This window comes from Coregonus lavaretus, assembly GCF_964263955.1.
Source record: "Coregonus lavaretus genome assembly, contig: HAP1_SCAFFOLD_341, whole genome shotgun sequence".
Lineage (NCBI taxonomy): Eukaryota > Metazoa > Chordata > Actinopteri > Salmoniformes > Salmonidae > Coregonus > Coregonus lavaretus.
The window spans coordinates 275,365-290,682 of NW_028160750.1; the positions used below are offsets into that span (position 1 = coordinate 275,365).

General features: G+C 46.4%; 1 protein-coding gene and 1 long non-coding RNA gene across 2 annotated transcripts in view; both read right to left on the reverse strand.

Annotated features, from left to right (window-relative positions):
- Window positions 1-1,588: 1,588 nt before the first annotated feature.
- LOC311121479 lies at window positions 1,589-8,607 on the reverse strand. Its single transcript, XR_014612288.1, has 3 exons — window positions 8,526-8,607; window positions 3,942-4,024; window positions 1,589-1,621 (listed from the first exon to the last, which is right to left on the reverse strand). It is a non-coding gene; the product is annotated as an uncharacterized lncRNA (long non-coding RNA).
- A 1,906-nt stretch (window positions 8,608-10,513) lies between these two features.
- LOC311121476 (serine/threonine-protein phosphatase 6 regulatory ankyrin repeat subunit A-like) overlaps window positions 10,514-15,318 on the reverse strand; it is a gene marked incomplete at its 5' end in the record, with an annotated part of 42,157 nt that continues 37,352 nt past the window's right edge. The window contains 10 exons of the mRNA XM_084195963.1: window positions 10,514-10,886; window positions 11,092-11,183; window positions 11,312-11,394; window positions 11,489-11,571; window positions 11,698-11,843; window positions 12,057-12,222; window positions 13,078-13,297; window positions 13,521-13,638; window positions 13,861-13,948; window positions 14,431-14,632. Coding sequence (XP_084052089.1) covers window positions 10,594-10,886; window positions 11,092-11,183; window positions 11,312-11,394; window positions 11,489-11,571; window positions 11,698-11,843; window positions 12,057-12,222; window positions 13,078-13,297; window positions 13,521-13,638; window positions 13,861-13,948; window positions 14,431-14,632 — 1,491 coding nt within the window. The 3' untranslated portion in view covers window positions 10,514-10,593. The remainder of the gene's footprint in view (window positions 10,887-11,091; window positions 11,184-11,311; window positions 11,395-11,488; window positions 11,572-11,697; window positions 11,844-12,056; window positions 12,223-13,077; window positions 13,298-13,520; window positions 13,639-13,860; window positions 13,949-14,430; window positions 14,633-15,318) is intronic.

Below are 15,318 nucleotides of genomic sequence, written 5' to 3' on the forward strand. Positions count from 1 at the left end.
ATGGACATTACCTCTATTATTTTAGATTACGTTATGGATGGACATTACCTCTATTATTTTAGATTACGTTATGGATGGACATTACCTCTATTATCTTAGATTACGTTATGGATGGACATTACCTCTATTATCTTAGACTACGTTATGGATGGACATTACCTCTATTATTTTAGATTACGTTATGGATGGACATTACCTCTATTATTTTAGATTACGTTATGGATGGACATTACCTCTATTATCTTTGATTACGTTATGGATGGACATTACCTCTATTATCTTAGACTACGTTAAGGATGGACCTCTATGGAACTAGGCCACACCCAGACATCCCTGATTGGTTATTTGGTCCGTTGAGTCCTTTGTATTGGCCCGAGACTATGGGAGACTCTCAATCTCCTCACCTCCTTCTCAAAACCCATTGGATGAGAAGGTCAGAAGGGCGGGACCTCTGGCTTTCTCATCCAATGGGTTTTGAGAAGAGAGGACACGAGGAGTATGCAATTGAGATAGGGAACATATCTAGGGGATGCATGGGGAAGCCAAAGAGCAACTTACTCGTCCTTCATGTCCTGCACAAAGGTGTGTAGGTCTGGGTAGCTTCTCTTTCCCCTGCTGAGGGTGAGACTGGTCTGGGAAGTTTCATCCTTGTGGGTCACGGTAGTGAAGGTCACCACTGCAGCCTGATGGCGACAACAGAAAGCAGAGTTAGGCTGGAATTCAATTTTGCGTCATTAAAACACAAAATATCTCAATGAAATGTCATCCATGTAATAGAAAAATACATCATACCTCCTGTGACTGAGATGGGATGGCAACAGCCTCGTCCAACTCACTCTCTCCTTCAACCTCCTGTGACTGAGATGGGATGGCAACAGCCTCGTCCAAATCACTCTCTCCTTCAACCTCCTGCGACTGAGATGGGATGGCAACAGCCTCGTCCAACTCACTCTCTCCTTCAACCTCCTGCGACTGAGATGGGATGGCAACAGCCTCGTCCAACTCACTCTCTCCTTCAACCTCCTGCGACTGAGATGGGATGGCAACAGCCTCGTCCAACTCACTCTCTCCTTCAACCTCCTGCGACTGAGATGGGATGGCAACAGCCTCGTCCAAATCACTCTCTCCTTCAACCTCCTGCGACCGAGATGGGATGGCAACAGCCTCGTCCAACTCACTCTCTCCTTCAACCTCCTGCGACCGAGATGGGATGGCAACAGCCTCGTCCAACTCACTCTCTCCCTCAACCTCCTGCGACTGAGATGGGATGGCAACAGCCTCGTCCAACTCACTCTCTCCTTCAACCTCCTGCGACTGAGATGGGATGGCAACAGCCTCGTCCAACTCACTCTCTCCTTCAACCTCCTGCGACTGAGATGGGATGGCAACAGCCTCGTCCATCTCACTCTCTCCTTCAACCTCCTGCGACTCAGATGGGATGGCAACAGCCTCGTCCAACTCACTCTCTCCTTCAACCTCCTGCGACTGAGATGGGATGGCAACAGCCTCGTCCAACTCACTCTCTTCTTCACCCTCCTGTGACTGAGTTGGGGTATCTGTGTCTAGAACAGCCTCGTCCAACTTGGTCAGTCTCTCAGCCTCTCTGTGATCTTTATGGGATCTAGATAGAGAAAAGGAATATCTCTTAGGTCACTGCTATAATGTGAGTGTGAGGATGTGTAATTATAGAATTAGAATCACAGAATTAGAATGAATCATTCTAGAATTAGAATAGAATCACTCAAATTCTATGGCTCCAATACTCTTGAGATGACTCGGCCTATCCAGAGCCAAATATTTAGAGAATTCTGCCAACTTTTAAAAGGACTCCATGTTAGCGCCTTGGAGCCTTTCATTTATCCTTTCATTATAAGTAAATTCTAATTATAGATGTTCAGTTACATAGCATTGTTTAAAATGTCAACATTGCCCATGGGGAGCCAGCTGTCATATGGATATCTACTGTGTCATGTAATGTATACATAAACTCAGCAAAAAAAGAAAACGTCCCTTTTTCAGGATCTTTCAAAGATAATTCGTAAAAATCCAAATATCTTCACAGATCTTCATTGTAAAGGGTTTAAACACTGTTTCCCATGCTAGTCCCCTGTAGCTCAGTTGGTAGAGCATGGCGCTTGCAACGCCAGGGTTGTGGGTTTGTTTCCCACGGGGGGCCAGTATGAAAATGTATGCACTCACTAACTGTAAGTCGCTCTGGATAAGAGTGTCTGCTAAATGACTAAAATGTAAAATGTTGTTCAATGAACCATAAACACTTAATGAACATGCACCTGTGCAACGGTCATTAAGACACTAACAGCTTACAGACGGTAGTTATGAAAACTTAGGACCCTAAAGAGGCCTTTCTACTGACTCTGAAAAACACCAAAAGAAAAATGCCCAGGGTCCCTGCTCATCTGCGTGAACGTGCCTTAGGCATGCTGCAAGGAGGCATGAGGACTGCAGATGTGGCCAGGGCAATAAATTGCAATGTCCGTACTGTGAGACGCCTAAGACAGAGCTACAGGGAGACAGGACGGACAGCTGATCATCCTCGCAGTGGCAGACCACGTGTAACAACATCGGCACAGGATCGGAACATCCTGCGGGACAGGTACAGGATGGAAACAACAACTGCCCGAGTTACACCAGGAACGCACAATCCCTCCATCAGTGCTCAGACTGTCCGTAATAGGCTGAGAGAGGCTGGACTGAGGGCTTGTAGGCCTGTTGTAAGGCAAGTCCTCACCAGACATCACCGGCAACACCGTCGCCTATGGGCACAAACACACCGTCGCTCGACCAGACAGGACTGGCAAAAAAGTGCTCTTCACTGACGAGTCGCGGTTTTGTCTCACCAGGGGTGATGGTCGGATTCGTGTTTATCGTCGAAGGAATGAGCGATACACCAAGGCCTGTACTCTGGAGCGGGATCGATTTGGAGGTGGATGGTCCGTCATGGTCTTGGGCGGTGTGTCACAGCATCATCGGACTACGCTTGTTGTCATTGCAGGAAATTTCAACGCTGTGCGTTACAGGGAAGACATCCTCCTCCCTCATGTGGTACCCTTCCTGCAGGCTCATCCTGACATGACCCTCCAGCATGACAATGCCACCAGCCATACTGCTCGTTCTGTGCGTGATTTCCTGCAAGACAGGAATGTCAGTGTTCTGCCATGAAGAGCCTGGATCTGTTGGATCGGAGGGTGAGGGCTAGGATTTAGCCATTCCCCCCAGAAATGTCTGGGAACTTGCAGGTGCCTTGGTGGACGAGGGGGTAACATCTCAGTTTATGTCTCAGTTGTTGAATCTTGTTATGTTCATACAAATATTTACATTACATTTTTACATTTTAGTCATTTAGCAGACGCTCTTATCCAGAGCGACTTACAGTTAGTGAGTGCATACATTCTTTTATTTGTTTATTTTATTTTTATTCTTTTTTTATATATATATATTTTTTTTTTTTCATACTGCCCCCCCGTGGGTATCGAACCCACAACCCTGGCGTTGCAAACGCCATGCTCTACCAACTGAGCTACATCCCTGCCGGCCATTCCCTCCCCTACCCTGGACGACGCTGTGCCAATTGTGCGCCGCCCCATGGGTCTCCCGGTCGCGGCCGGCTACGACAGAGCCTGGATTCGAACCAGGATCTCTAGTGGCACAGCTAGCACTGCGATGCAGTGCCTTAGAACACTGCGCCACTCGGGAGATGCGTTATTTACACGTTAAGTTTGCTGAAAATAAACGCAGTTGACAGTGAGAGGACGTTTCTTTTTTTGCTGAGTTTATATCTCAATGTCCCAACTCTCTAAATACATGGCTCTGGGCCTACCTCTCCATAGGCGGTGACCTTTGACCTACTACTGAATCTGTATCTGTAGGCCTATGTGATCCTGTAACCAGTCACAAATGTGTCATTAGTGTAAATCACTTACCTGACTTCCTTCATAACATCAGCTTCATTGATGGGGTCATCCAGGTCTATGAGGGTGAGGTCATTTCCATTGACCTCTGACCTCTGAAAGACAGCACAAAGTCATGTTTAGATGTCACCTACTGTGTCGCCTTTTGCCGTGTTCAAAACAACTGGGAAATCTCTGACTTCCGACTTCAGTGCGTTCAAGACAACTGGGAAATAGGAAAAAAAAACAAGCTCCGACTGGGAAAAATCGTTTTGAACAGTCATCCAACTCGGAATTCCAAGTCGGAAGCAGCGCGGCTTGGCGGGTCATGTTTTGGAGGACGCCTGACTCAACCTTCACCTCTCCCGAGCCCGCTGGGGAGTTGCAGCGATGAGACAAGATCGTAACAAGATCGTAACTACCAATTGGATATCACGAAAAATTGGGGAGAAAAAGGGGATAAAATTACCACCACAAAATGTAAAAAGGAATTCCAAGTCGGAAACTCTGGCATCTTTCTAGAGCTCCGACTTTCCGACCTGAAGATCACGGACGTCATGATTTGACCTAGTTATTTTTTTCGAGTTCCCAGTTGCCTTGAGAGCACCATTAACCCAACTCTCATTGTCACATCATAATGCATCATATTCAGAGAAATAGAATCACCAGAACATCATATCAGGTGTGCAGTTCAGTTTACCAGTCAAATTGCCAAGGTCAGAGGCTCTATCCTTTCTAGTGATTCTATTTCTATGGTCACATAATAATGCATCATATCTATGCTTGTGTCCGAAATAGCACCCTAGTTCCAATATAGTGCACTTCTTTTGGCTGGAGCCCTATAGAGTCCCACAGTATGAGTCATAATACCCATAAAACCTAGTGGTCTGGCAGCCTCTGGAACTGCCGTTCTGCAGCCAACAAGGCAGAGTTAATCTCAGCCTATGCTACCCTCCAGTCCCTCGACTTCTTGGCGCTGACGGAAACATGGATTACCACAGAAAACACTGCTACTCCTACTGCTCTTTCCTCGTCTAACCATGTGTTCTCGCATACCCCGAGAGCATCTGGTCGGCGCGGCGGTGGCACAGGAATCCTCATCTCTCCAAAGTGGACATTCTCTCTTTTTCCCCTGACCCATCTGTCTATCTCCTCATTTGAATTCCATGCTGTCACATCACTAGCCCATTCAAGCTTAACATCCTTGTCATTTATCGCCCTCCAGGTTCCCTTGGAGAGTTCATCAATGAGCTTGACGCCTTGATAAGTTCCTTTCCTGAGGATGGCTCACCCCTCACAGTTCTGGGTGACTTTAACCTCCCTACGTCTCTGCCTTTGACTCATTTCTCTCTGCCTCCTTCTTTCCACTCCTTTCCTCTTTTGACCTCACCCTCTCACCGTCCCCCCCTACTCACAAGGCAGGCAATACGCTTGACCTCATCTTTACTAGATGCTGTTCTTCTACTAATCTCACTGCAACTCCCCTCCAAGTCTCCGACCACTACTTTGTATCCTTTTCTCTCTCGCTCTCCTCCAACACTACTCACTCTGCCCCTACTCAGATGGTAATGTGCCATCACAACCTTCGCTCTCTCTCTCCCGCTACTCTCTCCTCTTCCATCCTATCATCTCTTCCCTCTGCTAAATCATTCTCCCTCCGATCTCCTGATTCTGCCTCCTCAACCCTCCTCTCCTCCCTTTCTGCATCTTTTGACTCTCTATGTCCCCTATCCTCCCGGCCGGCTCGGTCCTCCCCTCCTGCTCCGTGGCTTGACGACTCATTGCGAGCTCACAGAAGAGGGCTCCGGGCAGCCGAGCGGAAATGGAGGAAAACTAGACTCCCTGCGGACCTGTCATCTTTTCACTCCCTCCTCTCTACATTATCTTCCTCTGTTTCCGCTGCTAAAGCCACTTTCTACCACTCTAAATTTCAAGCCTATGCCTCTAACCCTAGGAAGCTCTTTGCCACCTTCTCCTCCCTGCTGAATCCTCCTCCCCCACCCTCCTCCCTCTCTGTGGATGACTTCGTCAACCATTTTGAAAAGAAGGTTGACGACATCCGATCCTCATTTATTAAGTGAAATGACACCGCTGGTCCTGCTCACACTGCCCTACCCTATGCTTTGACTTTTTTCTCCCCTCTCTCTCCAGATGAAATCTTGCGACTTGTGACGGCCGGCCGCCCAACAACCTGCCTGCTTGACCCTATCCCGTCCTCTCTTCTCCAGACCATTTCCGGAGACCTTCTCCCTTACCTCACCTCACCTCACCTCCCACATCAACTCATCCTTGACCGCTGGCCATGTCCCTTCCGTCTTCAAGAGAGCGAGAGTTGCACCCCTCCTCAAAAAACCTACACTCGATCCCTCCGATGTCAACAACTACAGACAAGTAAGTATCCCTTCTTTCTTTTCTCTCCAAATCTCTTGAGCGTGCCGTCTCTAGCCAACTCTCCTGCTATCACTCTCAGAATGACCTTCTTGATCCAAACCAGTCAGGTTTCAAGACTGGTCATTCAACTGAGACTGCTCTTCTCTGTGTCATGGAGGCTCTCCGCACTGCTAAAGCTAACTCTCTCTCCTCTGCTCTTATCCTTCTAGACCTATCCGCTGCCTTTGATACTGTGAACCATCAGATCCTCCTCTCCACCCTCTCCGAGTTGGGCATCTCCGGCGCTGCTCACTCTTGGATTGCGTCCTACCTGACAGGTCGCTCCTACCAGGTAGCGTGGCGAGAATCTGTCTCCGCACCATGTGCTCTCACCACTGGTGTCCCCCAGGGCTCAGTTCTAGGCCCTCTCCTATTCTCTCTATACACCAAGTCACTTGGCTCTGTCATATCCTCACATGGTCTCTCCTATCATTGCTACGCAGACGACACACAATTAATTTTCTCCTTTCCCCCTTCTGATAACCAGGTGGCGAATCGCATCTCTGCATGTCTGGCAGACATATCAGTGTGGATGTCGGATCACCACCTCAAGCTGAACCTCTGCAAGACGGAGCTGCTCTTCATCCCTGGGAAGGACTGCCCGTTCCATGATCTCGCCATCACGGTTGACAACTCCATTGTGTCCTCCTCCCAGAGTGCAAAGAGCCTTGGCGTGACCCTGGACAACACCCTGTCATTCTCTGCTAACATCAAAACGGTGACCCGATCCTGCAGGTTCATGCTCTACAACATTTGCAGAGTACGACCCTACCTTACACAGAAAGCGGCACAGTTCCTAATCCAGGCACATGTCATCTCCCGTCTGGATTACTGCAACTCGCTGTTGGCTGGGCTCCCTGCCTGTGCCATTAAACCCCTACAACTTATCCAGAACGCCGCAGCCCGTCTGGTGTTCGACCTTCCCAAGTTCTCTCATGTCACCCCGCTCAGTTGAGGCTCGCATCTACTACAAGACCATGGTGCTTGCCTACGGAGCTGTGAGGGGAACGGCACCTCCTTACCTTCAGGCTCTGGCACCCCAATGGTGGAACAAGCTCCCCCACGACGCCAGGACAGCGGAGTCACTGACCACCTTCCGGAGACACTTGAAACCCTACCTCTTTAAGGAATACCTGGAATAGTATGAAGTAATCCTTCTACCCCCCCCCCTCCCCCCCCATAAAAAAAAAAGAAGAAAAATAAGTGGTTGTCCCACTGGCTATCATAAGTTGAATACACCAATTGTTGAATGCACCATTGTAAGTCGCTCTGGATAAGAGCGTCTGCTAAATGATATAAATGTAAAATGTAAATATACTGATAAAAGTCAACTTGTCCGAGAGAGATTTACATGGTTACAAAAACGTCACGCCAGGGTAAGCCTACACGAAATACAGCCCTTATTTTATGTGTTTCTAAAATCGGCTATGGGAAAAATGAATGGTGGAAAAACGATTGGAACCATGTCCCTGTTTGACCGCTAGGTTTTTTGGGTATTATCACACCTCCACTGTGGGACTCTATAGAGGGGTTGGTTGTTAAGCAACAAAACTGGCATGCAACTATGGGGCAAAATAGACAGGGTTTGACTTAGACTGTTGACAACATGTAAACTATATTTAGTCTCTAAATGTTTAATGCAAACATAAATACATTTGAACAATGAACTCGTCTCAAATACATTGTTACAGTTGTTGTTGGTTAGCTAGGTAGCGAATTTGAGTCATTGCATAGACATGATATCAGTCAAAACACCTCAAAACAAGACATGGTATCAATAACACCATACAACAAGCTGAAACATGCCACAGAGCTACGATTCCCCACATGGCAGCTTGTTGTTAGCTGAGGTTCAGAATCATAACAAGATACACGACTTCGGGCCATCGATGCGCGGGCATCGTTTTCGTGACGTCAGCCAACCCTTCTATGGCTCCTGGTCAAAAGTAGTACACTAGCCTACATAGGGAATAGGGTGCCATTTTGGACGAAATTATGAAGGTGCTGTCATAACCTTTGACCCCCATTTGACCCTACTGTACCTTTAGCCAACTCTCATGACTCCCCGGCCATAGACTTTCTAGTTTGATATTACAGCATGAATAGCACATTATTTCATTTGTTAAACAATATTTAATCCACAGTAATTAATATAATTGAAGATTTAAAAATAAATAACATGCCTACCTTGAACTCTTTATTCTCCATCTCCTTGCAAAATCAGCACATTTCCTTGCCAAAATGAACGCGCATCCAGAGCGAAAACAAACGCAATCCTCCAGCACTAGGGAGGTTTAGACTGAACTGCTCCAGCGGTTTTTCATCCGTTTCAACGTTTATCAGTGATGACGTAACAATGACCTGTACAGATTTGACGCACTTTCGATCTCGTGCTGATGCAACACTCTGTGTTGTTGAAAGCTCATGTATGGAAATCCTGCGAGTTGTAAACAAATTTAGGCTATTGTTGCCCTTAAAACTGTAATGTTGAGGACGCCATGAAAAATAAAATACATAACCCACACCGTTAGGCCAAGGTACATGCAATATTCATCACTTTGCCAATAGACTTCTTGTTCCTTGTTGTATGTAGCCTTTCTTTTGGGATTAGCACCACTGTCACCTAGAAATTGATACTGCGGTTGTCACATAAAACAGATAACCCATAGTTCATTATTAAATAACATAACTCATTTCTTTATTTTATTACTCATAAAATATACAGCAATCTTCAGATACTGAAAGAATTCATGGGAGTTTCGATTCAGTCACTATTTCATATGTACATGCTAGTTTCATCCTTTTAAAGAAAAAAAGGACACGAAAAAACCTGTGAACCTCCTGATCCTGATTTCACGAACATAGCATATGTATTGTACATATTTCCAGTTAAAATTATTTTAAAAAAGAGACACAAACGGGGGTTTGAACAAGCAATCACATAAAAGGTTTGAGTGGTTTCATTTTTTTGAAGAAGTTAAGCAAGCAAAACCTGTCAAAATACATTGATTATAAGACCAAGACAAATAATATATATATTTTTTTTTCAACAGAAGAAAATCTAAATGCTGCTGTCCTACCATTGGTTTACAGTGTTTCTCCTCTCCAAGGGAGGCATGTTTTCCCCCTCGTATGCCTCGGAATAGTATCAGTGCTTTTCACAAACGTTGTATTACTTAGTGTGCATCATTGTTTTCGCTCATACAGCTGCCCCTACTCTCCTAACCTCCCCTCAGTAACTAAAGAAGGCACAAAATGATGACATAAATATCACAAGAAAGAATACATGAATTAATAATTTACTTTCTAAAATATTTTCTAGAGGGCAAAGGACAGGTAGGTTTAATAACGCAAATAAAAAGTCCTGTCGCTCACATACAAATGCAAAATCTAAATGGCACCCTATTCTTTATAGAGTACACTACTTTTGACCAGAACCCTATGGCCCTGGTCAAAAGTAGTGTACTATAAAGGGAATAGGGTGCCATTGGGGATGGAAATTCTTTGAAATTACTCATGAGAGCAAATACTACGATTCTTTGGTTCCCACAGAGGGTCAGGAGCTTAAGACATGAATGATATTATTAAAATGTTTGTTCATAAAAAATAAATGATTTCCCCTCCTCCCACATGGATTACAGACAAGAGGCTAGGTGCGTTCTGACTGTCTTAGTGTGCGGATAAACATGACCATCACTCTCATAAAACTTAAATGAAACATCACTCCTTATGTTTTTTCTCAGGCCAAAACGCTCAATCCCATTTCTACTGTCAAAACAGGTTTTGAAAAGGCTTCTTCCGCATCTTTTGGTCCATGTCTGTTTTTCACTCAGTGAAGTGCTACTATCCCCTTGGACTACAGGTTATTGCCGTCATAAGGTGTCCGTCTGTCTGTTGGCTGGACAGTTTCTACCGTTTAGGACCTTTGTGGGTAAAGGTAAAGGTGGGGTATAGCAGCAGCAGTTCCTCTGAAGTCCAGTATCTGCTGGAAGGACACCTGGTGGTACGAGAGGATGAGTGTGGCCAGCCAGCCTGTTGTGCCTCCCCCTCTCCCTCCCTCCCTCCATTTCTCTCTCTCCATCTGCAGGACTCTTAAGGCTCCTGTGCGGACTGTCTCGGCTCGTGCCCTCCCAAAGCTGGCTGTGGTGATTTAAGACACGGTGTGTATGTGTGGATTTGTTTGTGGCCTCTGCCCCACTTCACTGTCCATCCGCCTGCCCTTGGCTCCCCTCCTGGGCAGCGACCACCACCCCCCTCAGTATGTCTCTGAGTCTGAGTCGTTGAGTTCCTCATCCTTGTAGAAGCCTCCATCGTGGTCGCGGTGGCCGATGTTGTTGAAGCTGCAGTAGGAGCTGTGCTCGCTGCGCAGCACGGGCAGGCTGTCGAAGGTCACACTCTTGGAGGGGCTGGTGGTGTAGTGGTTAATGGCACTGAAGGACAGGCTGGGCGCCGGGTTGCAGGGGGACACGGGCATCATGGTGGCCAGGATCAGCGCCAGGCAGTCCGCCACGTCTTTGTTGGGGGCGCAGGCCAAGGCAGGCGTGTAACCTGAGGGGTTCAAACAGAACAGCAGAGGGTCACTTCAGGAGCATCACCGTTTACTATAACACTTTTGGTGAAAAACATGAAATAACAGCAGGCTAGGAGATACAAAGTTAAGACAATAACCAAGCAGTGGACTAGAGAGAAACATTTGTGGACACATTGAGAAGAGAAGTACAGAAGAAAACGGTGTTAGCGTTATGGATCTTACCATTGTCATCGACTGCTAGCACGCTAGCACCCTTCACTAGTAGCTCCTGAACCACCACCGTCAGACCATTTCTGGCTGCAACGTGTAACGGCCTGAGGAGAAAGTACCGTCAGATTAGCCAGCAGCAAATGAGGATACCTCCCAAATGCCAGACTATTCCCTATATAGTGCACTTCTTCTAATTCTTCTGGCCCAATTAATACAGCTGAACCATACGTACGTCTGTAAGGCTGCGTTAGTCGAGTTGATGAGGTTCCTGTCTGTAATCTTCTCCAATATCAACAAAGCACTGGTTTCATGCCCCTTTAAAAACCAGAGTCAAACATGTCAGACCAAAATGTCAACCAGAGAGAGCCAACTGTTCAGATGAACGTCATCTTCATGTGGGGATGCTCACCTTACTGCAGGCCAGATGAAGAGCAGTGTTCTTGACTGCATCCTGCAGGGTGAGCTCTGCTTTGGCACTGCTCACCAACAGCTCTGACACAGACAGAGAAACATAAAGAAACTCAATTAGGAAATGAAGCGACTTATTAAAATGTAAAACAGACATGTTGAACTTAAGCCGGCTGGGCGAGGCAAAGCGGAGGAGAGGGGGCTGCGTACCGACAGCGTTGGTTTGTCCGTTCTCAGCAGCCATCATGAGGGAGGTCTTCCCGGAGGCATCGGGGGAGTTGACCTGGGCGTTGTGGCCTAGCAGCAGCTGAAGACACTCCACGTGGTCCGTGAAAGCCGCCGCATGCAGGGGGGTCCTGGAGAGAGAGGAAACTTATTTCACCGATATCATGTAGGACTGTTATAAACAAGTTTGTTCAATTAACCCTGTTTATACCATAGAAATATAAAATCACTAATAGATGTATTAAAAGTAATCTACAATCCCTCATCCAACCCCAGAGGTCATTTTATTCCCAAGACAACATTATTCTCCAGAAGAAAAGGACTTTGTCATGTGCTGTAGTTACCGGTTCTTGGTGTCAGTGGCGTTGACAATGGCCGGCCCCAGAGTGTCAATCAGCATCTCTGCAGCCCCCTCGTTGTCATTGATCACAGCACAGTGGAGGGGGCTGAACGAGTTGCCCTCGGTGACATATGCTATGACAAAGTCCTGTTTCAGTGTAAGGTCCTCCACTGAGAGTCATAACCCCTAATTCTGTTGTAGTCTTGTTCATTCCCCCACATGGCTCCGTCCACACCAATCGAATGCTTTTCAAGCCACAAGAGGGAGTGAATGAGTGTACACTTCATGGAGGAGAGAACAGAGCTACAGTCCAGTTAGTCAGTACGTACCGTTGTATGTAGGGGTGTAACGATCCATCTACTACATCGATGTATCGATTTATATTCCTATGATCCAACTACATCGATCTGTGCTCGGTGAGTTGGCCTTTTGGACAACATATATCACTCTAACATCGTTTTAAAATGTAATAAATCGATTGTATCGATACTAGGAAATAACCCATTGGATTTAAGCACGTCAGACTTTATATGGATGTTTTTTCTTAGCACTTTTAATGATAAAGGCTTTAAACATTACTCGATTCAGTCTGCCTATCCGTGACGTCATCGCCCCACGCCAGCAGCAGCGCAAAGGCGCAAAGACAACAAAACATAGCATGGCGGACGACAGAGGAGAAGCCGACGAGCGAGAAATTATCAAGCCACCATTGCGGTCCTTACAAGAAACAGGAATCTAGGAAACTTCACCTGCACTGTCCAGTATCCAGGTATTTATTTCAGTCACACTGGTTGAATTTTTGGCTAAAAGGTTACTGAATCGATTTCAAGTCACTGAATCGTTTCGGATCGTATCGTTCTAAATGAACCAATATCGTCCTTGAATCGTATCGACAACCACGAATCGTGATACAAATCGAATCGTTACACCCCTAGTTGTATGGCCTGCCTAATTCAGGGACATGTTTACGGTGCTGAAGAGAGAAAATCAGAAAATATCTAGTGTTCCGTTAGTCCAGTACGTACCGTTGTAGCAGGCCCAGTGTAGTGGCGTGTAGCCCTGGTTGTCTGTGATGACGGGGAGGGTCTCCACTGACTGGGCGGCGTGTAGGAGTCCCCCCAGCACCCCGATGTGTCCGGATGCCGCCGCCAGGTGGACAGGGGTCCGCCCCTTACAGTCCCGAACCAGGAAGCTGGCGCTGTGCTGCAGCAGGGCCTCCACACACTCCTCATGACCCGTCAACGCCTGGGAGGAAGGGCAGGGAGACAAGAATGGATTTGAATAACTAATAATCAATGATATAATAATGAATCATCAATTATTACAAATGATGTCTGGAGGCAGGTCCCCCTACAGGGATGAATACACCACTACCCATGGACAACTACTTTTCTGAAGATAATATGTATATTTGAGCCTCCCCGTCTCTTTCTGTGTGTGAGCGTATACAGCCAGCTCTCCTCCTCACCCCTCTGTGTAGCGCTGTTCTGCCCCACTTGTCTTTGGCTTCTACGCTGGCTCCCTTGTTGAGCAGTGAGTACACACAGTCTGTGTGTCCGCTCAGCACTGACAGCATCAGAGGGGTTCTGATACACAAGACAACAAGGTCATATTACAAACTGGTAATAACCAGGCTGAGTCCCAAATGGCAACCTATTCCCTATATGGTACACTACTTTTGACCCGAGCCCATAGGGTTCTGGTTTAAAGTAGTGCACCAAGTAGGGCATAGGGTGCCATTTGGGACGTAGAACTAGTGTCAAAATCTCTTTATTTCAGGAATTGTATCCAAAACCCAATTGACTTACTGTCCATTCCCGTCTTGAACGTCCACTGGACTCTGGAGGTCAGCATTTCCAATCAGCAAACGCAAACACTCCGAATGACCGTTGGTAGCTAGAGGAGGATAAACAGAGAGGATATAAGAATGTGAGATGATTGACCGTTGGTAGCTAGAGGAGGCTAAACAGAGAGGATATGAGCTGATTGCTGGACGACTATTACCTTCACATGAACAGACAGATTTCTAGAACAGTGGTATTGGTAGATGACATCCTCATGATGTTAACACAGCAGATAATAAAACATTTTGGGGCTGAGGCCCTCGAAGCCTGTCACCTGCTAGCTGTGTACCTGGCTCTGGATAGAAGTCCCCCTGTGCACTGATCTAGGATCAGCTTACCCTCCCCAGATCCTCAGCAATAATGACAAAAAATGACCTTAGATCAGTGTGTAGTGGGCATTTTCACACTATGCTATATAATATCCCTAGAGTGGACATTGGCGTCCTAGCAACATGACCAAACAAATGTCCATCTTGGTAAGGAAAACTTTTGAATTACAGAATCTCTAGGTCTTACGTGATATCCTATGCGTACCTGCAGCGTGGATGGGGGTCCTCTTCAGGGTGAAGTCTTTAACCAGGATGGAGGCTCCCTGGTTGATGAGGACGTCAACACACTCCACATGGCCTTTAAAGGCAGCCAGGTCCAGAGGGGTGCGCCCCTGGCTGTTCCTCACGTCTAGATCCAGCAGAGACTGAACCAGGACCTCCATAGCATGGTGGTGGCCGTGGTACGCCTGAATGGAAACAAACACACAGTCTGAAGCAAAGTCCAGTGGTATGCCTGAACAGATATACACTCCTAATATAATCAATGTCCTATAGTAGACCAGTGGTATGCCTGAACAGATATACACTCCTAATATAATCAATGTCCTATAGTAGACCAGTGGTATGCCAGAACAGATATACACTCCTAATATAATCAATGTCCTATAGTAGACCAGTGGTATGCCTGAACAGATATACACTCCTAATATAATCAATGTCCTATAGTAGACCAGTGGTATGCCAGAACAGATATACACTCTTAATATAATCAATGTCCTATAGTAGACCAGTGGTACGCCTGAACAGAAATACACTCCTAATATAATCAATGTCCTATAGTAGACCAGTGGTGCGCCTGAACAGATATACACTCTTAATATAATCAATGTCCTATAGTAGACCAGTGGTATGCCTGAACAGAAACAGTCCTAGACCCCTAAAGTAGACCAGTGTCTCTCAAATCGGGTGCCCATTTTTTCTCCCGCCCAGCATCAACATCGAAGGTCCCTGCCAAGCGTGAGATTTAGAAACACTCTACTTCTCCTCTGTTGGAGGTTGATTAACTCAAATGGCAAAATAAGGAAATCATCCTCATCATCACCGTGTCAAAATATGCATGTATTTTACACTAATCAGGAACAGATAGGAACAT